Source organism: Maniola jurtina, chromosome 17, assembly GCF_905333055.1.
Source record: "Maniola jurtina chromosome 17, ilManJurt1.1, whole genome shotgun sequence".
NCBI lineage: Eukaryota > Metazoa > Arthropoda > Insecta > Lepidoptera > Nymphalidae > Maniola > Maniola jurtina.
Window position 1 is genome coordinate 9,352,022 of NC_060045.1, and position 24,558 is coordinate 9,376,579.

Sequence of the window (24,558 nt, forward strand, 5' to 3'; positions counted from 1 at the left end):
TCTCAAGTTAATATCTGCGGTAAAAAACAATACCCTTCTTCTGATGCAATCAGGTAAAAATCAATAAATTTAGGTAAGAAATAAAAAACATTAAGTAAGTAGGTAATTTTTTTCTTTTTTAATTACACAAATAAAAAGTAAGTAAATAAATCCTAGGTACCAAATTGATTTTCTTTATGAGTATTTGAGGTATGGCAAGCATATGCATGCACTGAGTATATTATTGCTCGCTTTAAAGGTTGTTTCCACTGAAGCGGTGCGGAGACATGCAACGACCAATCAGTGTTAGATAACGTTATAATTTTCTCAATAACCTGATTGGTCAAAAACATCCGTCTCCGCTACGCTGCACTTCAGTGAAAACGCACCCTAAGTCTAATTCACTCTTAACCACAAAGTTTCATTTCTCCCACACTTTTTTTACAAGAAAGCAAAACATTGCATTCTTTCAACCAATATAGAAGTTAATCCCAAAACATACCTAGATAGGATATTGATTAAGAGGGCTCTCTCCGTCACTCGTTTCATACAATCGTAGTTCCAATTTCATTTGAATATTAAGCAACCAAAGTCCATGAAATTTTGCAGACATATTCTAGAAACTAATATCTATGTCTGTGGTTTTCCAGATTTTTGTTAAAATATTCGGTTTCCAAGTTACGCGGTCTTTAAAATTTACATACAAATCTTTGAGCCCCTGTAATTTTAAAACTACATATTTTTAGAAAAATCTAAAACACCACAGACACAGATATTAGTTTCTAGAATATGTCTGCAAAATTTCATGGACTTTGGTTGCTTAATATTCAAATGAAATTGGAACTACGATTGTATGAAACGAGTGGAAACGAGTGACGGAGAGAGCCCTGTTAAGCTTTTCTCATTAAAAAGTTGTGACATTCTGATATCTGTGATTAAAGCATTTCAATCAGCACTAGAATCAATAGCCACGCCTGTACTGTTGATAGCCTTGGCTCGGTCTATTGCTGTTAAAGGTGTTTGCGAAGTTGCCGTTTGATGCTAAGTTACTTGCTCCGTTATTAGTTTCACCGAATTTCGACGTAAGACCATTAGAGTTGATGGCAGAATTTGATTGGGTGTTTGGAGGGTTTGATTGGGTGTTCGGAGGGTTTGATTGGGTGTTGGGAGTATTTGATTGGAAGTTGGCGGATTGAGATTGGCTGGCTCCTTGGAAGTTGTCGGTGAAAGAGTTTTCTTTTTGTGGGTACGTTTGTGGGTTCTTCTGGGCCGCTTCTATGGCCTTCCAGTTGATGAACCAGAAAGGCTGCTTGTCGATTGGAAGTTTGCTCAGACGCTCGACCAGTGCCCGGTCGCCTTTGGCTTCTACTGGGAGAGGGGAGTCATCGCCGAATCTGCAAGAGCAAAGAGTAAAGGTTGAATTGATTGAAGCTCTTATAAACGTGGCGCCTGCCAAAATTAACAGCAGAAAATAATATTCATACAATATTAGGTACAGAAGTAGGCGCGTAATCAGTTTGTGAAACCCTCGACCTGCAGGCATGCATGTGACAGTCAAGTGCTTTCCAGTATCTAGGTACTTAATTTATGCCCTATGTCCTGTAATAATGCCTACCTACTTGTTAAGTATTTATTTATCATCCTTTTTATTTGCTTACAAACGCACTTAACTTAATTTTTGAAGTTATTTTTATATTAGCTTGCTATTTTTATAGTGGTGCGTGCCCAGATCTCCTAAATAAGAGGCCGACTCTTAACCACTAGGCAACCACCGGTTCTTATATCTTCGCCTTTATAAGAATTAAAATATCTGTGACATACTTACGACGACGGACGGATAGACAGTTTTGACGAAATTAGATAAGAACTGTTCCATGTTTACGGAACTCTAAAATAAAGAGTAATAATTAAGTTTACCGGTTGCCCAGGGGGTCTGCCGGAGTCACCACTTCAGGGAATCCGATGGGCTTGGATCCGGCAAACGAAGGTCGTTGCCCCGCCACCAGCCACGCCGAAATCACCAACACCAAGATTTGCTTATAGGCCATCTCCTGAAAACAACAATCATAATAATCTTCTCTGACTGAATTTCAACCGCAGTAGTCAATTTCAACATGGACTAGGTTGCTAACTATGCACTTATGTAAATACTAGCTGATGCCTGCGACTTCGTACGCGTGGAGTTAGTTTTTAGGGCTCCGTCCCCAAACGTAAAAAGGAGCCCTGTTAATGTCACTCTGCTGTCTGTATGTCTGTCTGTCCGCGTGTCCCAAGTCCCTAGCTCGTAAACGAAATGATTTACAAACCAGAAGCTTTGGTATTTTGTGTAGAACATTGACCCTAATCCGAATAATGAATTAGAAATTCATTTAAATTCTTTTTCAGGGGGCTCCCCATACATGGGCTTTTTATTATTAGGCACGAAATAAAATTTTACAAGAGGTGCATGAAACTGAAGGAAAGCTTCTGAAACATTTAACTGTATCCTCCTAATCGAAATCATGAACTTTAGACTCAATTTCAGTACAGTTCTAAAACTGTACTGTGTGTGAGTATTCAGCGAGCCAAAAATATCCAGAAAAAGTGTGAAATTACAGTAACGAAAATCAAAGTAATTTCACTTTTTTTTTATAATTTTACATCAGAAGTGTTTTGTAGTCAGCTTGTCAATTATTTTTAAAACAAGTGTAAATTAAAAATTTATAACACCCCCCACAAGTGAAGGTTACAATAGTGAACTAGAAACGAGCTGATAACTTTCAAACGGCTGAACCGATATTAGTTTATAGAATATGTCTGCAAAATTTCATGGACTTTGGTTGCTTATTATTCAAATGAAATTGAAACTACGTTTGTATGGAGCGAGTGACGGAGAGACCCCTCTTAATCACACGGTTTTCCCGTTAAACACGTGTTTGTTGTGAATAAATTATTAATTATACTTATTCTACAATAATTAAGGAATTCCAAATAGCTACTTAAAGTAACGGAGTTATTTACATAACAAATCTATAAAGAAGGAATTCACCTTTTGCGAGCGTCTAAAACTTACCTATTACCTAGAATATGTAAGTAGGAAGGTATATATAACTACTATTCAGGGAGTGTTTTTTTTTTAAAGAATATTAGCCATTTTTAATCATGACTAACATTCCCCTTTCCCTCCAACTAAGCGTAAAGCTTGTGCTAGGAGTGGGTACGACAATAGTGCAACGGCTGGGGTTTGAACCGCCGACCTTTCGGAATTCAGTCCACTCCTATAACCGTTGAGCTATTGAGGCTTAAATTAATTCATGTTTCTATAGGTCTATGACTTTTTTATCTGACGGAGGGTCGAGGGATTTCTATTGATACCTACGTATTTTGTTCTCTACGTATTACCTATAATAAAAAGACTTGTCCTGACCGACTGATCAAACGCCATAGTCTGTACCACTGGGATTAACAAGATAAAGTTAAAAACTAAAACCCGACTGCGATCGTCTTAATAAACGCTGAAATATTATAGTAAAATTATTTTTCTGTCGCTTGGTATATTTTAATGTTGTAGTGCATTTATATTTATGAACTCAGAATTTTCTCCTCTTTCATTTGACACCCCACTCGATACAATAGCAAAAAAAAAAATATTTGGAGAACCCCACTTTCTTGTAACATCCGTTAGGTCAATTTTTTCGTATAAAATGTAGCCTATGTCACCCGGACCTTTACAACGAATCGATTGACACCTCATTCATCAAAATCGGCCCAGTAGTTTAGGTGCTACGGTGGAACACAGAATCTGGATACAAACATACACACACACATACATTTACACATTACATACATACATAGACTGCTAAAATCATAACTCTTCCTTTTGGCTTTGCCACAGTCGGGTAAAAACTTGAAAGACAGGTGGTTAAATTATTCGTCGTAGATCTAAGAAAGGATTTTTTGAAATAAACTAGAATTAGAACATAAAACAAACATCTTTGCATGACAATTTGTATGAAAGCCCGCAATCGTTGGGTTGTCTCATCTTCAAAAAAATGGCATCGGCCCCGGCCAAGGCGCGGTTAACCGGTTACTTATGACCGAACAGGAAAATATAAAGCTTATACCCTCTGTAACCTTCGTATAGGTCTTGTATAAGTATATAAAACATAATATTAACAGATAATGCTCGCATAAATGTAGGAACATCATAACGATTTAACTCCAAGAGTTAAATGTAGTTCTATAGTAACATTTTTTGGAGTCGGAGCCAATAAGGTGCCAATGTGGAGTCTCAAACAATAGGTATGAAAAGAAGAAGAAGCCAATTAGCCGCACGAAGATGGTTCATGCGGCTAATTGGCACCGGCTCCAAAAATGTTACTATAGAACTACATTAACTCTTGTATACATAATATATTTCCGTAGTTCCGTTTTTCCTTTTGAGATACGGAACCCTAGAAATCCCGAGACATCACCAGGATTTAGGAATGCAATTCCTTACAGCATCAGGGTTGAGGAGTTGAGTCCTCGAGGTCAACGACAAAGTCTTTCCTTGCTAGAGACACCTTCAATATCAATCATCAATTTATAACCGACAGTTTCTAAATCCCATCAGTTTTGGTGGTCAGGTCCCCTGCAGCATCAGGATTGAAAAGTTGAAATCCGATTTTTTTACGAAACAATGTCGCAAAGTTCCTCTTATCGATAAAAAAAATTACGCAAATCGGTTCAGAAATCTAGGAGATTTCGGTGTACATAGGTAAATAATTTTTACTTTTTAGTGTTGGTGGTTATTGAAGATCATCTAAATCCTCACGAACGAAAGTCGCAGGCATTAGCCAAGTTTCAGATATTTCGCGTTGCAAACTTATATAAGTACCTGAGTAAAAAAATTATAACCCTTCCTTTCGGCTTTGCCGTAGTCGGGTAATAAGAAATAGATAAAGCAAGCAAATAACATAGGTCCTATTGTTTTACAATGCAGCCATTAAATATTTTTTTCAGTTCTGCTGAGCAAGAGTAATAAAACCAATGATTTATTACCACCTTACGGATCTCCGACGGTTTATAAGAGTTTTTTGATAATAATATGAACAATAAAGTTTTAACAACAATTTTTAAAACTTTTAATTATTAATTTTTTAATCGTGTAATTGTTTTGTGTTTTGATAATAAAAAAAAACAAAGATGGCACTTACCGATTTATTTACTGTAAGAAGATAACACAAACACACATCTATCTTCCCACACTTATCACCAGAGACTGTCTATCGGAATGAGTAAGTAAGTAATTATTGGTGATGCAAAAAACACCGCCAGTAAAAACAACGGTTTCCTCAAAGCGAGATTGGGTTCCAATGACTTACGTATTTACTTTGATGACTGGTAATACCCAAACCTTCACCTGTTTACGGCCCTTATTCCATACAGTATAAATTTCCAGTACCCCATGTACTAGCTATGGCCCGCGATTTCGTCCGGTTGGATTTAGGATATCAAAAATTGCGAATTCTATGATTTTCCGGGATAAAAAGTAGCCTATGTCACTCTCCGAATGTGTGATAATTTTTCCATTTGTCCTTCAATCACAATACAATAGAGCAACGGATCGGCGTGATTTTCATTATCTAAGTCAGCTGTTATAGGCTACTTTGTATCCCGGAAAATCAAACAGTTCCCAAGAGATTTAAAAAATCTAAATCCATGCTATGTTGAAGGCATTAGGTAGGTGGTAGTGGAGCCTTATAAAAATAATCTTGTTGTTTCAAACATTCCAATTTCAGTGAGTAAATATTTTTTGTTTAAATCAGTAAATGGGTAGGTATAATGCAGAAAATGAGATTAGTTATGTTAAATACCCAGTTACTCACCTATTTTTTCTCATTATAAATAGTACTTGCTTGCAGAGATAAACAGTAATGACATCTAACATTGACCCAAGCTATATCCGATAACCTTCTATATCTTTATTGTTTTACATTGATTGTACTACATGATGCCCGCGACTTCATCCACTTGGATTAAAGCGGAATTTACATTACCAAAGTTGTGGCCCGAAATTAGTTTTACCACATTAATTTCACTATCAATTGCACGTGTAAAAGTCTTATTTCGTAATGCAAGCATTTAAAAATTTTGAAATTAATGCCGTGAAACTAATTTCGTGCCACTAATTTCGTTATGTAAATTCCGCTTTAGGGAGGTCGCTCACGACGACTTTTTATAGCGATTCAGTAGCTTGCATCGGTAATCGCAATTATAATCCGGGAATCTTTAAAACAAGACTGAATAGGCACCTTCTAGGTAAACGCGTCCCATCTTAGACCACATCATCACTTTCCATCAGGTGTGATTGTGGCTAGCTTGCCTATAGTGAATAAAAAAAAAAAATAAAAAAAATGGGCCGTTCGCGTTAGTCGCGTTTGCAACGCGCGACAGTAGCGATTCAATTGTGATACAATTGCAACTAGTATCGTTTCTGTATTGATAGGCCGTGAAAAAGCTAGCTAAACAGACAGAAATACACACTTTCACATTTATAATATCATTATACTGATATGGTTTTATATTACGTCTACATACCTGTAATCCGTTTCAACAATTGGCTGAGTCTCATTTCTTATTTTTTCACATCACTGACCTCACATAAAGATGTCCTCTAATGGACAAATATTAGCTTTTAGGGTTCTGTACCTCAAAAGGAAAAACCGCTATAGGATCACTTTGTTGTCTGTCTGTACGTCCGTCCGTCTGCCCGTCTGTCGAGAAAACCTATAGGATAGGTACTTCTCGTTGACCTAGAATCATGAAATTTGGCAGGTAGGTAGCACAAGTAAGGAAAAAATCCAAAAACCGTAAATTTGTGGTTACATCACTTAAAAATATGTTCACGAAAAAATGTATTTACTAAATCACATAACTTACAGTGTTCTACAGAAAAGTGGTACCTACGTATATCTTGTACGATGGTACGGAACCCTTCGCGTGCGAGTCCGACTCGCAATTGACTGGTTTTTTGTTTGTAAGTATTGGTTTTCCACGTTCGTTAAACTTTCCTTTGTCTGTCTCTAAAATAAGAATCTTTCTTGTTTCATCAGAATCACTGAAACGTTAGGCCAGTTTTTGTTCCAATTCTTTTTCTGATTAAAAATTAGTTTGAGGTGCTCTTATTTTCTTTTTTCCATCTCACTACCTACGCACCTACAGATTAAAAAAGTTCGTGTTAAATTAACAGTAGTTAAAAGTCCGTTGTTTAACTTAGGTATCTCTAAGTATTTTAGCTAATTTCATCGTTGTCATCATACTTACATCCATATCCATACTAATATTATAAATGCGAAATGTGTCTGTCTGTCTGCCTGTCTGTCTGTCTTCTGGCTTTTCACGGCCCAACCGAAACCGATCGGTTTAACCGATTTAGATGAGGTAGGTACAAGTTAACTTACATCCCGGGGACGGACATAGGCTACTTTTTATCCCGGAAAATAAGAGTTCGCACGGGATTTTTAAAAAAACCTAGCGGACAAAGTCGCGGGCATCATCTAATTGTTTATAAACGTTTACCGTTGAATATAGGTACTTATTCATAGGTTGCTTGCAAACAAACGACAGATCTCTACTCTTTACAATATTAAATTTCGCTAGTGAGAGCTACATCACACTAATCACACTAATCACACTAATCACACTTCACACTAATAATATTATAAAGGCAAAAGTTTGTATGTGTGTGTGTGTGTGTGTGTGTGTATGTTTGTTACTCCTTCACGCAAAAACCACTGGACGGATTTGGCTGAAATTTGGAATGGAGATAGATAATATCCTGGATTAGCACATAGGCTACTTTTTATCCCGGAAAGTCCAAGAGTTCACACGGGACTTCGAAAAACCTAAATCCACGCGGGCATCGGCTAGTACAAACTAAAATTCGAAAGGGGCCCCGCGTGTATGTCGGCGAGTGCCGGCACAGACGAAGTCCATACTTATGCATATAGTTTCCTTCAATAGCTCAACCGGTAAAGGAGTGGACTGAAAACCGAAAGGTCGACGGTTCAAACTCCGCCCGTTGCACTATTGTCGTACCTACTCCTAGCACAAGCCTGACGCTTAGTTGGAGAGGAAAGGGGAATATTAGTCATTTAACATGGCTAATATTCTTTAAAAAAAAAAAAAAAAACTTGTAAATAACTACAAACTTGACATTGGCTAATAAAGCCAGACGAGAGAAAAAAAACTAAAATTCATAAAGCATATTGGATATAGTAATTAATACCTAATCGTGGATTGTGATGGATCATTAACAAAAAGGTGAAGGCGAAACAAGATTTATGAAATTCTTAACGAGTAAATTCAACGCCAATTTATTTTAAAACTTCGCAATTGCGGGTACAATTTTCCTTTGTGGGCTCTTATCGCAAACGTTGACGTTCGAACAAGCAAGTTTTATGAATAATGGTCTATAATCACGAAACACTAGCGAAACAATGGACGTTTATTGATCACTCGAGAAAAGGTTGAAAAGTGAAATTGTCTTGTTCGATTGTCTCATACTTACGGTAGAGATTTGCTTTTTTTTCAGACATACAAAGTCAGCCCTTGACTGCAATCTCACCTGGTGGCAAATGGTGATGCAGTCTAAAATGGAAGCAGGCTAACCTGGAAGGGGTGTGGCAATTTTCATTAAACCCGTACCTACCCCTTTATTTGCCGGCGGGGTGGTAACTAGCCACGGCTGAAGAGTGAAGACTCCAGTCAGACCAGACCAGAGATTTAGAAATTATAAAATTTCAAACCCCTGCCAGGAATCGAATCCGGGACCTCTTAAAATTAGACTACAAAGCTAACCACTGCGCCAGGGGGGAATATTCGTCAAAATCTTATCTGAAGTTTTGATACCTTTTTTCTTTCCATAATGCACTATATGCACCATATAAATACGCGTTTTAGGCAATTATATATCAACGGTGAAGGAAAACATCCTGAGGTAACCTGCATGCCTGAGAGTTCCCCATAATGTTATAAATGGTGCGTGAAGTCTGCCAATCCGCACTTGGCCAGCGTGGTAGAGGGCGAAACCTCTCTCATTCTGAGAGGAGACTCGTTCTCAGTAGTGAGCCGGCATCGGTGGTAGATCATGGTCACGAAACACTAGCAAAACGGTCATTCGCCTATTGATCAATGGAGAAAAGGTCAAAAAGTGAAATAGTCTGGTTCGATACTTTAGTCGTAAATTTGGATGATTGAGGTATTAGCTTTCAATTGAAAAGTTATATTGATTTACGTACGTTTAGTTAAGCTAAGGATTAAAATGGTATCTTGCACAGACTCTCATTATGGTAACAGAAAATAGAAAATCTGCTATCTCATAACATGTTGACAATTTTGAGCATACAAAAACAACCGACTTCTAAAACCGCAATGTAAAAAAAAAAAAATTGTTTCTAGTCGTGTATGTTGGAGTCGGGCGAGCTTCATGCTTTATTTTCTAGTTTCGTTTATAAGTTCGCCCGACTTCATACATCTAATTTCTGTAAACCCAAAATATAAACTGAAGATTCTAATATTTTATTTCTATTTTGGAGTTTGTGTTGCCATTACTTTTAATACTTACTTGTTTAAAGGCTTTCTCTTTATTGAAATGGAAGTATTTTCCTCGTAGGGTTGATATCCTTTATTAATGTACTTGTCGATACGTCGTCGCTATATTGTAGAGAGAAAAAGGCTGGGAAATTCTAAACTAAGTGACACTAGCCCTCGATATCGAATGTGACAGCCTCTTTTCCTACTTTAATACGACTCTCCTATTTCTCATGGTTGAATTCAGTACTAGTGATAGGCGATTCATTCAAAAACAATCGATTGTTCAATTCTTATCGAATAATTGCAACAATCGAATAATTTTCTTGTTCAACAATCGAAAAATTATTCAGTTACTTAGCGCACGGTTCTGGGTAAAATGAATCGAAAAAATTGCGTTATTGATTTAGATGTTCGATAATATATTTGTTCCACATTCGTAAAAACAGTGGAATGAATCTAACAGTATACAATCGATTGTTTAATTGTTCGATTCATTCGATTGTCATTTTTTGCAACAATCGCCCATCGCTACAGTACACTAGTGACATATTAGAATAATACATTCTTTATAAAGGAGAACATAAAAAAATACCATAATATATTTATCAAATTTATTAGAAGGGTTCGTAATATATCCATAAATATTGATCTTTGGTTTGGTTCAAGTTTGAATACAATAACTTTTCATAAATAAATTGCGGCTCTATTAAATAGACTATACAAAAATAACGCTCGAAATTTATTCAGATCGATTTTCATGAAAGAATTGTTAAAAGTAAATGTAAAGCGACTAGATTTAAATATACCCTTTGTGTTAACACTGAATCCGTACCGGAGTCGTCCTGGATTTCTTTACAACATTTTGTACCGATCTCCAAAACTTTAGGATAAAAATCAGTCCAGAACTCAAATGCTTTATAATTGACTGTAGCTGGTGTGCTCATCGTAAAATTCTGTCTGTCGATTATAAAGAATCCGGGTCTCTCAATTTCAAAAGTATCCCATTGAATTATCACGCCAGAATTGGACGGATTAGAGTACCATGCAAAATTGGTCCACATTTTCATAATTATTTCAGATATACTCTTATCCCTGTAATCCCATTTGTTAAAATCTTCGGGCAGGGCTAAATAGGGTAAGCCAAAAGCGAAAATCAAATCAAAATTATGTGGCACTGCGATCCAATCCGGTATACCCTCATTCGCTATATCTGAAAACGGTTTCAAATCAAATCTATAAAGATAAACAGGAGCATGTTTACTGATAAACTTCGCTAATTGGTAAGTTGTGGCCCCATAAACTTTATCAGTGTAAAAGTCCAAAAATTGTTTACGAAGGATGGTTTCGTTGGTCGTTGGTGGGATTGGTCTGTAGAAAAATTCAACGGCGTCTTGTATGTGATGCTGATTTGTAAAACACGAACTATTGTCAACGGTTATATCAGAGAGAATCACTTCCTCGCGCATGATATCAAACTCTCTTTGGCTTATACCAGAATCCTCTCCTTTGTCCAGGAGCAGTCCATCTTCCATGTTTGTGTAACCAGTTAGAACCGGTACAGGGCTGAACACTTCATCTTGAAACATTTTGGTTGGCTGATCTGATATAAATGGCTGAGTTATGTTACTAAAACCAGTATCTACAATCGGTTTCCAAGAAGCTAACGGCTCTCCAATATCCAATAAAGCTTGATAATTTACCCTTCTTAGACAATCTATTAATTGAAATGTCGGTTTTCGAAAACAACTGAACGCAACAGCCACTTTATCGACCGTTATCACTTCCTTCCTGGCAATATTTACCGTCTCTGGTGAAAGGATATTGCCGCTCATAGCGATCGCTTTTTGGAAGAGTCCTGATGAATAAGGAGACAACAAATGAAGTCCAACGCTAACCGCGCCTGCGTCATGTCCGAATATACAAACGTTGTCAGGGTCACCTCCAAAACTTTCAATGTTATTTTTTACCCAATATAACGACGCTACTTGGTCTAACAAACCAAAGTTTCCTGGAGCTTCGTTATCCAGAGTTGAGAAGAATCCAAATATATTTAAACGGTAGGCGACAGACACAAATATTACCTGGAAAAACAATTTTTTCATTAAAACTCAGTCTCGTGCCTATCTAAATTGAAGAGCAAACCAAATTAGCATAGTATTCTACATCAGCCTGGCAACTGGCCTTTAGGCAGTGGTTTTAGTGGGATATAAAGTGTTTCAAAGGCATTAAGTAAAATGGAAATTTTGGCATACCTTTTGCTTGAGTACTAGTTGAAAGGGGTTTATGCTGTTAGGGCTGCCTCGCACGAAATCTCCGCCATGGAACCACACCATCGTCGGGTAGCCTTCTACCTTGAAATCTGAAATAAGGAAAATAGGTTCTTAAACGGTTGAACTATGCACAAAGTTGTCTCAACCTTAAAAAAGAGAGGTTTTATTTATTTTGAAAATATAACCCATATTTTCAAAATAAATAGAATTTTAGGTAAGTAAGTACTTTATTTTTTATATTACGGCATAAATAAAGGAGATATAAATTAATATAAATTGTGTCTGATCTAGAACGATACATATCAGAATAATAGGCGTAATATTAGGTTTCTGTAATCATAACAGGTGACGTGAAACTTTGTACGTCAATCAATTATCAACTTTTCAAGTTGATAATTGATATCGTCATAAAATCACGATTGTTCGAAAGTTCAATATGAATGAAGGGACATTTTTGATGGCAGGAGATTATAATATTATTGAAATTGAAACACTGAATTTTCAATATTCATGTTCCACTTCCACGAAATTTCAGCTTACTGGGAAAACACTTCTTATTGTTAAAGTATCAATTATGGGCATTATTATGGGTATTTACTTTGTACCCCATTCCAAAAATATATAATCACACTTTCGCTTTTATAATATTAAGATAGTGTTAAATTAACTTATGCTGATTCCCGTGACTTCGCTGATAGACACTAATCTCAGCTTCTATTTACAGTGAGAACTAAAGTGAAAAATAGCGCAGCGCAAACTACAAGAAGCGCCATCTAGTTTGAGAAGATACAACTAATAGTCTTCAATCTTGTTTCAATAGCCTGAAAATAATTTCAGAACTTGTCTGACAGCTGTGTATATCTTTTCCTACCTCTATTTGGGTCAGGTAGTTAGGTTAATGTGGGTTAGCCAATTCAGAGTAACAATGCTATTGGCACGGAATTCCTGCATTAATACTAGGAATTTATTCACAATCATGAAGCCTATGTACTTAACTACTAGCTGCCATTAAGTTGCGCTTAGTTGACAATTTGAGGTCAACGTTATTGGTTCGTAGGCATACACTCATAATAATAATAATGCTGCTGTAAAAGTCATGACATTGGCTTCAACTAAGTAAGTAGAACTAGGTAGGTACCTACCTACCTCAGGATTGTGATCAGATGATCATGATCTCTGATCAAGATGTTATCATACCTACATTTGATGAGACTGTTCTTACATGGCAAACCGTTTTGTCCACAAACTTCAAGTGCTATAGACTAGGTGTAAGCAAAACGCTAGGAAAAACTTAGGGTTATTAATATGCTACCTAAACACAATCCAATGCCAATAACCATTTGCCTTATCTTGTAGTTTTAGTAAGTTAGTATTCAATAAAACACATTTCAAACCCGCAATATTTGCATGCAAAACTCGGGTCAATGCCCACCTACGACGTGGCATTGACCCCAAGAGGCCTATTTACGAAACGTCCGTTGACCTCTAGCGTCAGTCAGATGCTTAATTTGCAATATATTTAGATTTTTTAAAAATACAGGATTTAAAAAATCGCGTTTTTTTGTGGCACCATATCAGTAATCATCATTACTATGACCTTCTCTTCATTTTTGCTAGCGTTCTGATTACACCTTGTATGTAGGCACGATAAGAGTAGCTTCTTAAAAGGTGTAAATTAAAAATTTATAACACCCCCAACACCCCCGACAAAGTATCTGAGTTTTCCAAAACATCATCTTCAAATAAGTAAATAATTATTGTATCTAGGCAACGCCCATCTTGACAGCTAGACATTTGTCAATTGACATAATATGAACCTAACGGTCTGCTATAAAATAACAAGAAAACATGAAAAGAGCTGATAACTTTTAAACGGCTGAACCAATTTTTTTGGATTATAGCTAAGAACACTCTCGATCAAGCCACCTTTCAAACAAAAAAAACTAAATTATCATCGGTTCATTCGTTTAGGCGCTACGATGCCACAGACAGATACACAGATACACACGTCAAACTTATAACATCCCTCTTTTTGGGTCGGGGGTTAAGAAGAGCATGTAATCTTGATAAATAGCTACACAAATAACCAACACATATCGAATAGAAAGCTATCAAAGGGTAGATTAGATAAATGGAGTCATTTATATAAAAACCTCTTAAAGGACCGGAAAATCCTGCCCCATGTCGAACCGATACAGGGAGGGAAAGAAACACGTGAATAGATTTCTTCTGAAATATTATATTACATCATACACGGCGTTCATCGTCGCGCCGTTTTCACATCATCCTATCTTAAAAGATATTTCAGTGTGAGACCTAAATTGTACGAAACATGGACCTATGAGTACTTAACTATAGCTAGAATAAGTACCTAACTATAGCTAGAATAAGAAATCCATATACATATTATTCCCATACTATTAATATTGCTTTTCACGGCCCATTCCTTTAACCGATTTTGATGAATTTTACTAACGACATAACTTTGGTAAAAAGTCGGGGCACACTACTTGTGTTCCCGGAAAATCATAAAGTTTGCACGGGGTTTTTAAAAACCTTAAATCCATGTGGGTAAAGTTCCAGGCATCATCTATTTACCTACATGGTAAGAAAATAGCTTGGTAGGAAAATACCATACAAAAATACTCTTGAATACATGACTACTTGTTATCCCTGAAAATCAGAGTTCCCACGGATTTTGACAACCTAAAACTCGGCGACGGACATGGGATTTTTAAAAAAACCTAAATTCTTACGGACGAAGCTGGGGCAAAAGCTTCTTTATAGTAATATTATACAAGGGATACTAATATTTTAAAGAGTTAAGATATCTTTGTTTGAAATGGATAAACTGTGAAACTACTAAACCGATTTTAATAATTCTTTCGCCATTAGAAAGTAACTTTATCCAGAAGTAACAAAAGATATAATTTACGTACATCGCGAGTGATAGCTTGTTTAAAATAAATAAATACAATTTGGCGTACACATTTTCAGACTACTAAAATTCGTCCCAAATTACTTAAGCGACGAATTTAGCGAAATACTTAAAATTGTAAACGAGTTTAAACTGAACTTTGAGATCATCGCGAGGCACAAAGCATCCTTTTAAGTATTTAAACAGCTCTTAATTGATGGAAAACTTTTGAGCGAAGAGAACATTCAAAATGTACTAACTATCTAGCTTGGTGGTGTTTTAGATTTTTCTAAAAATATGTAGTTTTAAATTACAGGGGCTCAAAGATATGTATGTATGTGAATTTTTAAGACCGCGGAACTTTGAAAGCGAATATTTTAACGGAAATCTGGAAAATCACAGGCTTAGATATTAGTTCCCAGAACGTTTCTACAAAACTCCATTGAGTATGATTGGTTAGTATTCCAATGAGAGACGAACTACGTTTGTATGGAGCTAGTGACGGAAAGACCCCTTTTAAAAAGTAATAGAAAAAATACATATTTAAGTGCTTTCAAGGTAGCTTGACTATTAAACTGTGCTTTCAGTTTGCAAATTGTGCTCTATACAGTTTCGGGTGGCACGTGGAAGAAATTGCCTTTAAGTACGGGTAAATTATTAGGTGCGCCAAATTACGCATAGTTTCCGGGTAATTTGCACGAACGAATTTTCATATTTATGTTTGCTTGTGTCCGTTGCTTTCTTGTGTGGAATTTTTCATAGTTAAAATTGTTTACATACTTTTTAATATACTTACCTATTTAATATGAAGACTGATTTTCAATCGCCAAATATTTTTTTACTGAGGAATAAGTTTGATGCTTTGACGACCTTTGTATTTTTAATCTGTGAAGATTTTTACTTTGCAATGAAAAACTAGTCCTTAATCAGCTGTTTACGTAAACTTTAATGGTAAGTTGAGTGCAGAGTTTCGTTCTATTTTTCCGCTTGTTTTTATTTATTTGTTAGTTTGCGAATCACGTGAAAACATGAATGAAACTTGCATAATAGCACTAACTTTCACCATAAATCATAATAATCCATTAAGTAGAAACAGAGGTACAGTTAATCTACTCGTAAGTACACTTTACCGGGACGAAGTCAGAAACAAAAACTCGTTAACAGGCGTATTGTAATTACATATTTCCAGTATTTTTATGAAAGTCATGCATATTATTAAAATAATTTCTTGATTCATTGGTTTAAAATTAATTCAGCCAGCCAAAAGAATTTTAAGAGATGTATACGAGTAATGTATTCCGGATTCCAGATTCCATATGGATATGCATATGGATTTTGTAGGCATAAAATTCATATGAAGTACAATTTTGGTACATGAAAAATAAAATAAAATAAATAAGACTTCTTTATCTCCGGAAAATTAAAGACTTCCGTCGGAATTTTTAAAAACCTTGATCCACGTGGATTATTTTAGTGATGTTGTAGTTTTCTTATAAAAAGCTCACAAAAGTACCTATCCTTTTTAGAAAATATATAAAGAAAACGGGACAAAACGAAGTAAACTCAAAGAAAAACAAAAAATCAAATGACGAATATCCGTAATAAAGGCCAGGCTTTCAAAAATATTTCTTTTTGATGGTGATACGATCAATTTGACAAATGTATCTTATCAAATGCGAAGCGATCGGAGATAAAAGACGCTGCTTTTCCCCCAAAATACCTTACTTTATGAAATGAAAAATCTTGGATGAAGACAATATAATATATCACAAAATAGTGAAAGGTCTTTAAAGGCAAGCGCCCTTACTTTATCTTTCAAGAAATAGGTTCCCTTACCTTACTTGCTACCTGCCTTGTAGGTAGGTACCTAACTTCCGAATTGAGTTGAACTCAACCCAACCGAAACGCAATTTTAATCATTTTAGATTTTTTTTTGATATTTTTTAAGTATGGCTGATATCAATATCATTGAATTTTCTTAAAATATGTTTTGTCAAGCTCTTTAAAAAATCTTGTAAGCATTATTAAACACGCGCGGGCGTAGAATTTTAAGGATATCGTTCATAGTAAAGTCGAGACTCGAGGAGCATTGGAGGGTCATTTGGGGGCAAGGTGTAGGAAAAGTCAACGGGTTATGTTTGAATTTACGAGGCTGCATATTGAATGAGTGAAACTATCTGTATTACATTTTAAAAGTAGGTAAATCCTCCTTGACTCTTTTTGTAGTACTTTTAGCAAAAAATTCGTTTAAGTGTAAAAATTTGTTTTTGAATTACTACCAAAAAACGTGAGAATTCGCAAAAACTAATGTTTATAAAAAAAATGCGACTTATTAGCTCTAAAACATTCGATTTTGGCGATAGCTAAAAAATTTTTTTTTGCATTTAACGGCTTTTTACTTAAACGGCAGCTTTGCTTAAATATGGAGAAAGAAAACATCGTGAGGAAACCGGCATGGTTGAGAGCTCTCCATAATGTTCTCTACGCCTAATCACATCAGTCTCAACGCCCGTGCCTCGACTCTGCCTCGACTGTATAGTGAGCGATGAGCTTTACACTGAACGATCGCCATTATAGCACTTTGGTCACTAATGCCCACTCAAAGCGCGATTGAAAAGTTCAGCGGTTTTGAAAGGATCGGAAATTTTCCCGATACTAAAGCCCGGCTTGCATTCTTTGACCAAGAATAAAGGCTTGGACACATAAAGCGCGACGGTATGGATCGCGACGATTACCGCAGGATTTGTGCAGAGCGTAACCAGAACGCTAGCAAAACCAAAAACAGGTGATAGTACTGAGAATTAGTGCTAAGATACCGTAAAAAAACTAAGTTTTTTTTAAAATCCTGTATTTTTTAAAATTCATAATACATATAGTCTCGGATATAAATGATCAATGGGATCCATTCAATGACGGGTGGACATCGTTGGTTCAGGAGTTACTGAGGTACGCGGAGAGCATTGAATGAACAGGATCATTCAGTGCTCTCAGCGTACATACATTCAAAATTTAAAATCTTTTATTGTAACATATGTTGTTCTAGCTTTACCTTTTATTTATTTTTCTCTTTTTGTATTTGTGTAATAATCATCTAGTTCGTGTAAGTGGCACTGCCGTTCAATTAGATGTAAAATAAAATAAATAAATAAATAAATATTACAAATAAAACATCTGACAGACGCTAGAGGTCAAGCTTCCGTAAATAGGTTACTTAAAGCCAATGCCGCGTCGTAGGTGGGCATTGACCCGAGTTTTGCGCGCTATACAATGCGGGTTTGTAAAATATTAAATCTCTAACTACAATATAAGGCAAGTAAGAAGTTATTGACATTGCATTGTGTTAAGGTAGTATAATAATAACGCTAAGTTTTTGCTCGCGTTCTGGTTACACCTGTATTATAATACACGAAATGAAGCACTACAACGCGTGTCGGAACGGCACGGTGCGCGCTGCATAGTGAGCGGCTTACTTTACAGTTTCGAGTAGTACAAGTTCTAGAAGATGCTGTTGGACACTTTGCCATTGCGCGTTATTTTTGTCAGAGCCTTAAACTTGATATGCAGACAAAGGATCTACCTAAGTAGGGAACGCCTTAGTCTTAAGTCTTTGTTTTTGAGAGGGAGTTAGTGACTTACCTTTTTGGATTACTCTCTGAAATTGTTCTAAACAAAAATGTAATTCTATCTACTTAATTAAAAGTTATATAAAATAGACAATACGAATAGAATGAAGCGGAATTCACGTTACGAAATTAGTTTCACGAGATTAATTCCATCTGTAAACGTCTAATTTCATAATGCATGCAATAATTTCGTATTTAATGCATTACGAAATAAAAAGTTTACACGTGCAATTGATCATGAAATTAATGTCGTGAAACTAATTTCGTGCAACTAATTTCGGAATGTAAATTCCGCTTTAGTCCAGTGTCTCCAATAAGTTATAGACAGATAGTTATAGACATACATAATATTATTTGAAATTAAATATATGGTATAAGTTGGCAATGTTATACTTATTCGAATAATTAAGATCGAAACGAGATCACTTTCGTGGTTCATCGTTATTTACTAATACCTAACTAGTTATTTGAGATGTCTAGCCGAAATGGGAAATAACGTATCATGGCCAACATTGTTGTGACAACCCATCGAACTTCTTAGTTAAGTTGATCAAACTTGACCAAGTTTTGCGAAACTTGCGAAAAATGCTTTTACAGCTAATGAATGAGAAAATGTAGGTCAGATTCAGAGAATTTTTGTTCTTATTTTCTTTTTATGCCAACACTAGAGGATGCCTGCGACTTCGTCCGCGCGGATTTAGGTTTTTAAACATCCCGTGGGAACTGTTTGATTTTCCGGGATAAAAAGTTGTCAATTACAGGGACGCAAGCTACCTCGGTACCAAATTTCATACAAATCGGTTAAGCGGGTGGGTCTTTAGAAGTCCCGTGGGAACTATTTAATTTTCCGGGATAAAAGTAGCCTATGTCCATCCCCGGGATATAAGCTAACTTTATACCGAATTTCGTCAGAATCGGTTAAACTGTTGGGCCGTGAAAAGGTAGCAGATAGACAGACAGACAGGCTAAGTTAACTCTCGACGTGCCAACGTAGTGATATTCACTTTGCAACGTACATTGTGTTCTAATTTTTGTGTATTCGGTCTCTCTGTGTGTCTGTGCGCTCTTTACAAAGGCGCATTTGGAACCCTAGTCCCTTTATAAGTTGGAAATCAACTTACACGACTTAACTTAAAGTGGAAACGGGCTAAATTCACGATATTTAACTGGAACGAGAGAGTCAATTTAGGCTAAATATAAATTCCTTAATTGATTTAGCCAGACATAGGTATAACTCTTGAGCTCCCACAAGATCGCAGAATACACCAATGCGTCAGAGACAGAGAGGATGTTTTTTATAACAGCAATCTAATCTAGTACTGAAAATATTATCTTGTACTGGATTAATGTGAAGAGTTGCCATGCCATCAGTGCTCTGAATCTGTCAATCTTACTAGATTTTATATCTCCTTACCGTGGTCCGAAATTATCAACGCTTTTCATTTTAAAACCAGAATGAACTTACCCACTTGTTCCAGCGACTAGAAAAACACTATTATACCAACTAATTCCGGAGGGTCAATTTGATATGTATGTGAAATGGAAAAGGGGCGGAATGGCAATCTTATCTGATGAAGGGAAACACGTGAATTTTTAAAAGTAGGCCAATATGGGTGAATACAATTTATTTTCGGCCTGTTGATGGGGGACTTATTTCCATAATATAATATATCTTACGGAAAAGCTCCACATATTGAATCTACTGGTATTTTCAAATGACCTGAATAGTCAACCGAATTCCACAAAAAAGGTCAACTTTGTATTCTGAATAGGTTTAGGTACGTAAATTACGCATCGTAATATGCGTAACCATATTACGATGCGTAATTTACGTACGCATCGTAATATGGTAAACGCACAACAGACGGAAACGTTTAAGTGCGGAAACCAGCCCAGAGCGATGACCATATTTGAGGACTAGCTGACGCCCGCGACTTCGTCCGCGTGGATTTAGGTTTTTCGAAATCCCGTGGGAACTCTTTGGTTTTCCGGGATAAAAAGTAGCCTATGTGCTAATCCAGGATATTATCTAACTCCATTCTGAATTTCAGCCAAATCCGTCCAGTGGTTTTTGCGTGAAGGAGTAATAAACATACACACACACACACACACACATACAAACTTTCGCCTTTATAATATTAGTATGAAGTGTGATGTGATTAGGTAACAGAGTTAACTACTCAATATTTTCAGAATCTGTCTGCTTCTCCGCCCTTGGCCATCGTGGTAGACTAATATGGCCAAACCTGTGCTCAGTAGTGAGCTGGCAATGGGTTGATCATAATGTGATGATGAGTTGTATAATTCCTAAGAGATAATAAAAGTAATTCAGATTTTTTGAGGCATAAAAAAACTGCTCCATCTACGAATGAATGATTTTTTTACAAATCACTTACATAATATAGCTAGCATAGCTATTCAAAGCCGCGCAATAAGCTCACTTTTCAATACTGAAAATGCGAATGACGCCAGCAGCATAGAATCGAGAAAAAATGCTTTAGCAGAATTTATATCAAAGCAAACCTCTGCTGAAAGCATTTCTTTCATTGTTTATTTGGTTTGCTAGTAGCTAATACACAAAAAACCAGAAAATACAATGAACACAGAAACAGTTTTGATTAGTTGAGTTTATGAGCCTCAATAGCTCAACCGGTAAAGGAGTGGACTGAAAACCGAAAGGTCGACGGTTCAAACCCCGCCCGTTGCACTATTGTCGTACCTACTCCTAGCACAAGCCTGACGCTTAGTTGGAGAGGAAAGGGGAATATTAGTCATTTAAAATGGGTAATATTCTTTTTTTATATTTTTAAAGTTTTGGGTGTAAGTAGGTAGTATACTTACTCGTACATATTACTGATGTAGCCAAATATCGCTGCTGACATTATATTCATTTTCAGTAGGTAGGTGTGGAAAAATGCATAATTGTACGCATCTTACAACACACTCAAAGAAATCACTTGCTAAGTGACTTTTTTAGTCGCTTGAACCGTAAAGAAAAGAAAGTATTATAATCTGAGGTTTGGTATGATATTTGCTGGTACTTACTACAGTGAAGTTTCAAGTTTTGTTTACATTTCACAATGGGTCGGGCCATTCGACCCTTTTTAGGCTCTGTTTCATAAACAGATTATTCGATTCCTGGGCATGCATTAACATACAAAAAGTTTTTTGTAAAAGGTTGGATAATGGGTTTAAAACACGTGCCAAGTTCGCAAAAATATGAACCTAGATAATATATAAGTAGAAAATTAAATAGTGTTTTGATCATGGACGTATAAGGTTTTGATAGTAAAGATTAGCTTTATTACAGGTAAATGAGTGTACAAAATGAATGAAAGAAAATAATAATAGTTATGCTACTAGTCAATGAATGCTGCTGTAATAGGGTATTTTAATTTGTAATTTAGCACTTGAAATTTCACAACAGTTCTATTTTACCGTTTTTTTAAGTTTTTATTGTACTAACTACTTAGTATTTAAGTACTAACATAGTTTATAAGTTTGTATTGTTACTAACTACTTAGTGTTTAAGTACTAACATAATTTTTAAGTTTTTTGTTACTAACACTATGGATTTTAGTTGTCCGATTAATAAATAAATTATTATTATTATTTACCTATAATTCACAATCTGCAGATCCTTAGTTTAGGCGGGCAGTATCTTTACAGCATTAGATTTAGGAGTTTGTATTTTACAGAATGTGTTATTGTCATGGCATGGGAATGAAATTCGTTTCCAAATTTCATAAAAATCGGTTCAGTAGAAGTAATTTAAAAAATCCATCTAAAAGTGAAACTAAGTTACCTAAAATACTGTTTAAAAATGGTTGTTTGAATAGCATATACATTATACAGATTAGATACATACCATCTGGTACATAGACGTTGAGGTACAAACAGTCTTCCGAGTACTCTTTTTTCCTCGGTTCCTCCATTTGAGACTCTAGTAGTTTCGTAAACAGCTCATCGTGTTTGTTCAAAGGATGCTGAATGTCTTCCCTCTTCGGATCATTCTGCATACAATCTGGCGCGTAAGTCGTCGCATTTCTCAACCCTTGCCAATTAGGAAGATCCGTGTACTCTGGTGGAGCAAAACGCCTAAAATCAACAGGAGGCTGGGCGTATGGTATACCCACATATGCCGCTATCCTCTTCGTCCTGAACCTTGTTATGTACATCCCTGCGATTGTTCCTTGGTTCGCTAAAGTCACCTGTTTCGGCTCCCTTGCTGACAACACCGCAATCATTATCATGGACAACACTATTAAGTAAATCATCTCATTCATCTTGCTTGATATCATTATCATCAGTTTAATCACCTCTTACGTTTGTAGAATTGCATTAGTACCATTGATATCTTTATATGGTTGCATTTGATTTATGTATATTGATATATCTTTAGGTGTTTGTATAATTTGTATTTGTATCACTGGTAGTCACAGTTGAGGCGGTGGTTCTGTTTCGTAGGTGGTGCGTTACTGCTTCTCGTGTATAGTTCGGCTCGTAAACAGTAGGGCTGTCCGTCGTTATAGCGACCAAGGAATTGCTTATTGGTTCTAAGAAGATTTAGACCTGGCAGATACCTACATTTTTGGTATCTATAAATTATCTATATTCTCTAATAACTTCCATGTTATCAAATCAGACCAGCAAAATATTAGATTTTCTTTGTGATTCATATTTTCTCACAATATTTTCTTTACTGTGCAGATTTATTCCCCCTCTGGTGCAAATTGCAATGGCTTTATAAGTGTTAGGTCACTCAGGCAATTTATGATTTCTAAATTGACTATCTAATGTGTTTTCTGGTAAGATGCTACGTACGATCAGCAGCAGGTGAGATCGTAGTAGCAAAAATGGCTGAAACTGATAAAGGCGCAGCACAAGTATAACTGTCTAAGCTCTTATCGAAAGTTACATTTTTATTCCGTGGATACCCTCAAGCCATGCAGGCTTACCTACTGGCAAAAAAAAATTACGAGACATTTCACTCGGTCGATAGCTTCATCCAGTGACATAAGGGCTGGCTCATTTTTGAGCAAAGGATAAGCCTGGCTGTTCACCGCAAAAATGCTATCACTATTGCACGCTAGTATAGCTTGTGCAGCAATTAGCTAAGGCTAGCTTTCATTTTTACTGTAACTTTTCTATTAAAATTTTTTTTGCAAAATATTGCCTGCCTGTTCTATCAGATTGTAAGTTCACCCACAAGTTGGCAGTAAGCTTACGACGCGAACGGATCGCGTGACTGAAAGCTAAGCATTGGAGTCATTGCATTCCGAGTCCGGACTTTTTGTTACTTTCCATCTTCCCCTATATGGGTCAATGCGACTGAATTATTGATCTTTTGTTTTGCCAATATCAGTATATATGTCTGTTTGCTCGTACGTCTGTTTGTCTGTGCACGCTTCACGCTGAAACTACTGAACAGATTTAAATGCAACTTGAAGGTTTTGTCCATGTTTCTTCATTACTATATCATACGTCTTTAATTAACAATTCTTTTTTTCTTTAGAAGTTATAATATCACGTAAGTTTCATGTGAAGTAAATGAAAATCTGATGTATAGTTTCAGATATGGAAGACGGAACTCCACAACGGGTAAAGGTACATCAAAGGCTATGAATGAGATTGCTTCGTAAAAAAAGTACATAGGACATAAGTAATATAAATAAAGTACTTTAATTTCATTTCTTCCCTGTTAGTAACAGATTCGATTTCGGTAAAAAAATGTTGGTAGGTACTTACCTAAGCTTCTATAAAGGATCAACGAGTTTCATTATCATTTGGAACATATTTTCACAAGTAATGTTTATTCCAATTCATAGATAGGTATTTTGTCTATGGAATATGTAGGCTCCCGTGCGAAGCCTGGCTGGGTCAACTAGTGTTAATGATATTATGGTGGATACTGTATCTATATTCTAACTTAGCTCCTACCCCACCATTAGAAATATCGGCACCAATCCTACGAAAGGTTATTTATTTAGGGCTCCAATCTTAAATAACACATATCGGGGTCATTATCCTAAGTCATGCAGTAACCATACAAGATTACGGAATTCTGTTCTTTATCCATTAGTAAATAGGGTTAAAATTAGCTTATTAAGGAATCGGTAAATCCATGATCGAGCTATTTAGTGTTATCGCCTGTTTCACGAGGTGTATAGCATGTAAGATTTTCTTATTCATTTGCATGTGTAACAGTGAA

The 24,558-nt window shown here is 36.1% G+C and overlaps 1 protein-coding gene across 1 annotated transcript; it reads right to left on the reverse strand.

Moving 5' to 3' along the window:
• Positions 1-95: 95 nt before the first annotated feature.
• On the reverse strand, positions 96-22,648 carry LOC123873680 (carboxylesterase 1C). Its single transcript, XM_045918660.1, has 6 exons — positions 22,216-22,648; positions 11,790-11,896; positions 10,359-11,618; positions 1,897-2,027; positions 875-1,373; positions 96-502 (listed from the first exon to the last, which is right to left on the reverse strand). The coding sequence occupies exons 1-5, from the start codon at positions 22,646-22,648 to the stop codon at positions 941-943; spliced, it is 2,364 nt and encodes a 787-aa protein (XP_045774616.1). The 3' UTR covers positions 96-502; positions 875-940.
• Positions 22,649-24,558: the final 1,910 nt, after the last annotated feature.

Coding starts and splice junctions, on each gene's coding strand:
- LOC123873680 (XM_045918660.1), bottom strand. CDS start 22,648: ATGATATCAAGCAAGATGAATGAGATGATTTACTTAATAGTGTTGTCC. Junction 2,028..10,358: donor ACGACTCCGGTACGGATTCA/GTGTTAACACAA, acceptor TGTTTTCAGGAG/ATGGCCTATAAGCAAATCTT. Junction 1,374..1,896: donor GCAGACCCCCTGGGCAACCG/GTAAACTTAATT, acceptor TTGCTCTTGCAG/ATTCGGCGATGACTCCCCTC.